Raw genomic sequence first — 7,926 nt, 5'->3', positions numbered from 1 at the left:
CCAGTTATTTTTTATAATTAATAGAATTTCTTCATTATATATATTTCACTTTTCTTGCACGTCAGTTATATTTTTAGTGCCGGTTCAAGTTCTATCAAAAAGAATTTTTCAAAGTAATTTGACAATATTTATATTATATAATGTTTTTTATGTACAAATCACAGCTGACAGAAATACTTGTAATACTTGAAATACAGAAATACTTGAAATATTTTGTAATGTCAAAGTACAAATGGTTTGTGTAATTAGGCTTTAAAGGTTTGCCTCTCTTGTTTAATTTCTTTAAACCATGTATTTTATTTTTGCAACATAAGTTTTACGATCAACATAATTGAAAACCTTAAAACTTCGAAACAAATCCAAATTTAAGGTTTTCCTAGATTTTGACAATAGTTATTGACTGATTAGTTTGCGATCGCTCTAATTACCGTCTAAATATCCGTATTTCTGCAATGCCTTTAATTTAAAACTGCGCGAAGAAATAGAATATAGATTTAATTACGAACCGAAATCCTCCGCTGCTACTGTTTCCAGGTTTGGATTTCTTTTAACAATTTGTGGGAAAAAAGTTCTTAACATTTTATCACTGTTGAATTTTTGATTTTATCTTATAATTAATTTTAAATAATAGTCTGAGATATGAAGCATACAGTTATTTTGATACATCAGTTCAGCGTTTAGTATCCATCTCTATTCTCTTTTAAATTCAAATATGTTTTCTGGGATATGAATATCATACAAACCTTTTGTTTTGAAATTATAAATAGGATAATATGTAAACAAACAGTCGCATTTGACATATGATTTATTTGACATTTTTTAATTCAGAAGTAAATACGAAATAAATGCCAGAAATGTTAAAAACGTGCTATTTTATTAATATTTCGAACAAAAAGGAATTATGCAATTATAAAGTTTGAATTTAAAAAAGTTTTTTAAATTAGTTATTAATATTTCTATTTGGAAAATGTATCGTCAAATGACAGTGACAAATTTTTCTTTTAATAATATAAAGATGTTAACGAAAACTTTTCTAATAAGTAATCAAAACACAGCCATATGCCTTAGAAATTATAGTAATGTAGTTAATGAATATAAACGTGGTTATTTTATAAATAGTAAATAGAATATATTTAAAAAAAAAAATTCTTATACTATATTATTTTTAGGGCATAAAACTAATCTTAGATTCAGTTCATCTCAGCATGTAAATACAGAAATTGCTAATGAAACGAAGACCCATAAAAAGAAATATAAGTATGGAAAATATGTTGAGCTTTTACAAGGTTGAAAATTATTATTGTTTGAAAATATTTTCTGTTTTACTAACAAATCTTAATTGTAGTTGGTCTTACAACCAAACAAATCAAAGCTAAAGTTAAAAGTCTTAAATCAAAAAAATTATCAGAATTTATCGAAAAATCAGATTATTTAAAAAATAGAGAATCTGGAAGATTTTTAGTTTCTCAATTAAATTCAGAAGAAATGAAGGAGTTGAAGGCTGCTAGAAAGAAAAAAAAGGACAATTTGCTAAAGTTGACTACAGCCTCATGCGAAAAATTCTTAGATTCGCCAAAAAAGCATGTTCAACCAGTAGAATACCAAAAATTTGATATTGATATGTTTGAAAGCGGCGCTTTTCCAGCTGGTGAATGTGACAGTAAGCCGTTAATTTTTTTTAGGAAAGGAAATGCTAATATAAATGATGAGCATAAGGAACATATCATTTCTAGTTTTGAAAATTTAAAGGATATGATTGAGAACATCAAATATGAAGAAGAAGAAGAAGTTAATTTAGAGTAAGTGTAGATTTTATTAAGCAATTAAACAATTTTTATTTATTACTTGTATAATAAAAAAAAGATATAGGTAATTTACAATAATTATCAATAGTTTACAGATACAAAAAGATTTAACTCAGTCGGAAATATTGGATGTCGTTGAGTCAGAGTCAGTCCCACTTTTGCAAAGTGAAAGCATAAATTCAAAAAATAGTAACAAGTCCTTAAATAAAAATGAAAAGTAAATTATTATTTGAGATTCAAATATTGTTTTAATTTTAAGCAAATAATTTTTAATTAGATTTAACGCACGATATCACAAGTCTTTAGAACAGGAAAAACTTGCTAAATATAATTCAATTTTGATTAATTTATCAACTTATATTAATATTTGCGTATCAAATGGAATGTTAAGTCGAGCATTTTCAACTCTTTTGTTCTATCGAGAAAGATGTAAAAAATTAGAAATATGTGACCAGAAAAAGTCTATTCCTATTGATTTTTTTAATATTTTAATGCATGGTTACGCTAAAAAAGGAGAATTAAATAAAATTGAAAACTTATTGCAAATATTGAATGAAGACGGTGTAGAAATTAATCATCAAACTTTTGCAAGTATATTTGAATGTATAGGAAGATTGGACAAAAGCAACGATAACAATATTTTAATAACCAAATATTCAGATAAAGCTAAGGAAAAAGTAAGCTGCATACACGGATTTACTAGCCAAATATTAAAATTAACAGCATTTTTTTTTACTTGTAGGGTTTTAGTATAAATGATATTGTCGATAAAAGCAATTTTCAATATGATGAATTAGAAATTGTTCTTGATGCGATACGAAGAATTGACCACAATTTTAAGCCAATATTTACACCACCCAATATGCAATACTCAAATGTTTTACTTAATTCGTTAAATAACAAGCGCGAAAATCATAACTTAGGTTCAGAAAACCCAAACAGCAGTATTACTTATAACTATTCTAATGAAGAACTTCATAAATTTGCCAAGGAACAACTGTCTGCCGAGTTAGGTGGCATTATAAATATAAAAAGTATTGAAGCAAGTCAAGATTTTCCTAATTCAGAGCAATATGTAAGTATCAAAAAATATGAAATGTATTTTCCTACCATATTTGAATTTTAGCGCAAGAAGTATGATGATTTAAACGCACTTTGGAAATCACAAATTTGTGCAGCTATTAGTAGGGATTTGAATGCTTTGAAGGCTCAAGCGAGACATAAACCGAATGGTCTAATGACCTACTACGTTTATTTGAAGACGCTTGATTCAAGACAACTTGCTGATATATTACTGCAAGAAATTAAAAAGTTGGCCGAAGGCTCTGAAAGTTTTAGTCCAACAGTTGGTCAATTGTACAAAGAACTAGGGCAGAAAGTTCAAACAAAGTAGATTTTTGAATATATTAAAATAAATTCTTAAATTAACTACATAGTTCATAGGTATCACATAGAATCAAAAAAGCAAAACGGTGTATTAGAAAAGACTGGCAACATTTATAGAGAATACTGCGAAAGTGTACGAAACAGAAATGGTGATTCTAATACAAGGCAAATATGGCAGAAATTGATTCATGAAAATCGTTCATGGGGCCCAAGCATGAACATAAATGAGACTCCATGGCCAAACAATGTTCTTATTAATGTTGGCAAATTCCTCTATAACATATTAATACGTGATATAAAAATTGATTCAAATATTTTAAAAAATAATGTTACAGCGCAAAAAAAAAATTTGTTTCCAGCTTTTTATACTCTATATAGAAATCATGGACGGCTTGTAAAAGAAGAAATTAAACCACATCCAATTTTATCTAGGTAAAATATTTCTTTTCTTTGACTTTTATGTTAAATTTTACATCACTATCCTAATTATTATTTCATTGTGTCTTAGACTTTTGAGGGTCTCAAAACAAAAAAATTTAACGTTTAATGCCAATCAGATACCCATGTTGTGCCCTCCCCAGCCGTGGAGCACACCTGTGAATGGGGGTTATCTTTTAAGTAAATCAGATTTAATAAGGTTGCCTCATCAAGCTATACAGCAATTGGCAAGAATAAATGAAATGCCAAATGAAAATATTTACCCAGCACTAGATTCCTTAAATCAATTATCGAGCATACCGTGGAGAGTCAACACAGATGTGAGCTATAAACATAAATTTAACTTGAATTTAGTGAATATACTCTTATTTTTAGATATTAGATGTTATATTAGAAGTATTTCAAAATGGAGGAGATCATAAATTGGACGTTCCAGAATCACCAAATAGTCTACCACCTCTGCCTTCAATTCCCCAAAAAAGTTCGAAATTAACAAACAATGAAAGAGCTCAAATGTTTAAACAAAAGATGGCGCGAAGACGAAAGCAGGCTGAAATGTATAGCTTATGGTGCGATACTTTATACCGTTTGTCTCTTGCAAATCACGTAAGTTCAAATTACCATTATAGTTTGTACAATAAGGGTTTTCATTTTGCCACAGTATCGGGATAGAGTATTTTGGTTACCGCATAACATGGATTTTAGGGGTCGGGTATATCCTATTCCACCTCACTTAAATCATTTGGGGTCAGATTTAGCTCGATCTATATTAGTCTTTGATAAAAAACGACCATTGGGTCCAGATGGACTTATGTGGTTGAAACTTCATTGTATCAATTTAACTGGATTAAAAAAACGTGAATCGGTTAGGGAAAGAATTCTCTACGCTGAACAAATCATGGATGAAATTTTAGATTCAGCTAATAATCCATTAAACGGCGGGAAATGGTGGTCGAAATCAGATGAACCATGGCAAACCTTAGCATGTTGCATGGAAATAGCTAAAGTATTAAAATCACCAAACCCGGAAGGTAAAGTATATTAAAAAATTTTTTAATAAAACTAATTATAAAAATTGCAGAATATATGAGTGGTTTTCCTATACATCAAGATGGCTCTTGTAATGGATTGCAGCATTACGCTGCTTTGGGTCGTGATGTGGCTGGGGCATATAGTGTCAATCTCTCACCATCTGATAGTCCACAAGATGTATATAGTGCTATAGCAACACTAGTTGAAAAAGCTCGACAAACCGATGCAAGCAATGGTCTTCATGTAGCTCAAATTTTAGACGGATATGTTAGACGCAAAGTAATTAAGCAAACAGTTATGACCACTGTTTATGGCGTTACACGATATGGTGCTAGATTACAAATAGCTCGACAGTTAAAAGATATTGAGGATTTTCCAAAAGAGTGGGTCTGGCCCGCATCAACTTATTTGACGACTAAAACATTCGATAGTTTGCGTGAAATGTTTACGTCAGCCAAGGAAATTCAAGACTGGTTTACTGATTGTGCTAGATTTATATCATCAACTTGCATGCAAAATGTAGAGTGGACAACTCCTTTAGGATTACCGGTTGTACAACCTTACAGTCGTATGGAACACAGAAAAACAAGATCTGCTCATGTTGGTGAAACAATGTCTTTAGACATGTACGAAAAACCAAACGTAATGAAGCAGAAAAATGCTTTTCCACCTAATTTTATACATTCATTGGACTCCAGTCATATGATGTTAACGTCATTATTTTGTGAAAGGAATGAAATTACTTTTATTTCTGTTCATGATTGCTTTTGGACACACGCTTGCACCGTTCCTGATATGAATAAAGTAAGTGTTATTTACATTATCTAGGTTAGTAATACAAGAAATACAGCCATTTTTCATTTCAGATTTGCAGAGAACAGTTTGTTGCACTTCATTCTCAACCGATTTTAGAAGATCTTTCTAAATTTATGATAAATAAATATAGTTTTAAAGAAAGGTATAAATAAAAAAAATGCCTCTTCATTAGAAGATATTTTATATTTATTAAAGATTTATTATATTTATTAAAATATGTATTTTTAACTTTTTAGTGAATTGAATAGCGAAAACCTGGTTTTGAACGCAGCAAAGCAAAAATTAAATCAAACCTTAAAACAAATGCCCCCCAAGGGTGATTTTGACCTGCAGACAGTTTTAAAATCAACATATTTTTTCAGCTAAAGTTTTATATATTTAGAACAATAGAAATTTCAAAATACATTTATAAGAATATTTTTAAAATTATTAAAAAATTATCTGTTAATCTTGATTTCTTTTTTTAGCAAAATCTTTTAATCCAGGGGTGTTGCATCACTTCAACTAAAGTCATTCGTGTATTACTTGATTTTCTTAATAACTGCAAATATGAATAAAAATTCATACTGGCGTGTCTCATTTTAATATATTAATATTACCTTTTGTATTAAATCTTTTGCTCCAGTACTCAAATGTCGTGGGTAAGCTATATCAAGTCTTTTGATCTTTTCATACGTCATTGCGGCATCTTTTGATTCGAAGGGAGGATTGCCTACTAAAAACTCGTAACACAAAATTCCTAAGCACCATTGGTCCACGGAATCATCATAAACTTGATGCTCAACCATTTCAGGCGGTAAATAATCCAATGTTCCACACATAGTCTTTCTCCTAAATAATTTTAAAATGTATTTAAAAAATGAATCTTTAGAAGATTTTGAATTTTACTTATTGGATGGGGTGTGAGCAGACCAACCAAAATCTGCCAATTTACAATTATCATCTGCAGTAAGCAAAATATTTTCAGGCTTTAAGTCTCGATGAATTACGTTGTTTAAATGGCAATAATGTAGAGCACTTGCTACTTGATAAGTGAATTTTGCTGCACGAGAGTCTTCAAAACGTCCATTGGGTGAATTTTTTAAATGGTGATATAATTCGCCTTTTGAAGCTATTTCCAACGCAAGATAAATTTTCCTCTCATCATGGAACCAGGTGAATAATCGTAATATATGTGGATGTCTAAAATTACATTAATATTAAATCTTCACAAAATTTGAAAATTATTGTATAAATACTTTAAGCGTGATTGTATCTCTATTTCTCTTAAGACGTTTCTTTGTACTCCTCCTGCTTGAAGCTCTGATTTAAACATAACTTTCATTGCCACCATGAATTGTGTTTTCTTTTCGCGGGCTAAATAAACTCTCCCAAACTTTCCACGGCCTAATGGTCCGCCCAATTCAAAATCATCAGTTGACCATGAATACCTTTATTTTTTTCCACGTTTTGTATACAAATCCACAATGGTTTCGGAAATGTTACATTTTTCAAATAAATATGTAAATATTGAATCAAACAAAAATAAATATTTTTAGCATAAACAAGAATATAATTCTTGACTTACACTTAAATAGAAATTAAAGTTAATTACCAAAACTTCATTTATGCAATTTATAAGGTCAAAATTCAGTTGTAAAATATAAAAATATGCACTTGTGTACTTACGGTTTTCCAAATGATTCATGTGTAACCATTTTTTCTGCCATATTTTCTAAGAAGCCTTTACAAAAAGTAGGAACTTTAAGTAGTTCTGGATAAGTTTCCGTTATGATTTTATTCATTTTAATTTTAAGTACGTGTATTTTATATTAACTGGCTATTTAACACCTCAAAGTACTTATTTTTTTTATAGTTCTGCGACAAAAATCAAACGCTTTCGAAATTATTCAATTCAAATTCAAATAGTTTTGACAATTTTGACGTATTTTTTTTCATTCGAAAGGCTTACCAAATGCTAAGAAATAGGGGTGTGTAATTTAATTCGTCGATTATGAATTATATGGATGAAAGACAAGTAGGTTTTTGTTTTGAATGAATTTACCTTTTTTTTATGAGTACAATAATATTTGTCGAATTACTAATAAAAAGATGCTCTTTCAGATTATTTTTTTTTTAAATGTTGATTTACAGCTCATCTTAAATCTTAATTTAAATCTTTTTTCTGTGTCAAAAAATTTTACTGAATAAGCAATGAAAAAGAAATTATTGTTTACGCAAAAAAAATTTTTAAAAAATAAAATCTTCTGGCATAACAAAGAAAAAGATGAGTTTTTGCTGCTGTAAAATTTTAAAAGTTTTTAAAACTCTAAATTTACTTTACAAAACTTGAAAAAACTTTAAATATCGAGAAAATTTTTTAAAAATTTTTAAATACCTTATGCCAGACAGACCTAGTATGTAATATGGACTTTCCATTACACTTACTGTACTGCCTTAATTAAACGAA

General features: G+C 29.2%; 2 protein-coding genes across 2 annotated transcripts; one reads left to right on the top strand and one right to left on the bottom strand.

Moving 5' to 3' along the window:
- The first annotated feature begins 853 nt into the window (after positions 1 to 853).
- On the top strand, positions 854 to 5,957 carry LOC129615021 (DNA-directed RNA polymerase, mitochondrial). Its single transcript, XM_055530065.1, has 14 exons — positions 854 to 1,118; positions 1,170 to 1,286; positions 1,346 to 1,799; positions 1,894 to 2,022; positions 2,083 to 2,482; positions 2,548 to 2,880; positions 2,932 to 3,194; positions 3,249 to 3,623; positions 3,700 to 3,949; positions 4,005 to 4,235; positions 4,291 to 4,660; positions 4,711 to 5,465; positions 5,528 to 5,619; positions 5,714 to 5,957. Exons 1-14 carry the CDS (start codon positions 968 to 970, stop codon positions 5,841 to 5,843), a joined length of 4,050 nt encoding a protein of 1,349 aa, XP_055386040.1. The 5' UTR covers positions 854 to 967; the 3' UTR covers positions 5,844 to 5,957.
- On the bottom strand, positions 5,799 to 7,376 carry LOC129615022 (aurora kinase B). The gene is made up of 5 exons (XM_055530066.1): positions 7,146 to 7,376; positions 6,716 to 6,907; positions 6,366 to 6,659; positions 6,077 to 6,308; positions 5,799 to 6,018 (listed from the first exon to the last, which is right to left on the bottom strand). Exons 1-5 carry the CDS (start codon positions 7,259 to 7,261, stop codon positions 5,941 to 5,943), a joined length of 912 nt encoding a protein of 303 aa, XP_055386041.1. The 5' UTR covers positions 7,262 to 7,376; the 3' UTR covers positions 5,799 to 5,940.
- Between the last annotated feature and the right edge of the window lie 550 nt (positions 7,377 to 7,926).

This window comes from Condylostylus longicornis, unplaced genomic scaffold (assembly GCF_029603195.1).
Source record: "Condylostylus longicornis isolate FDR11 unplaced genomic scaffold, ASM2960319v2 ptg000135l, whole genome shotgun sequence".
NCBI classification, from domain to species: domain Eukaryota; kingdom Metazoa; phylum Arthropoda; class Insecta; order Diptera; family Dolichopodidae; genus Condylostylus; species Condylostylus longicornis.
Note: the sequence above shows the minus strand (reverse complement) of the source record. Positions and strands in the feature narration are given on the sequence as shown.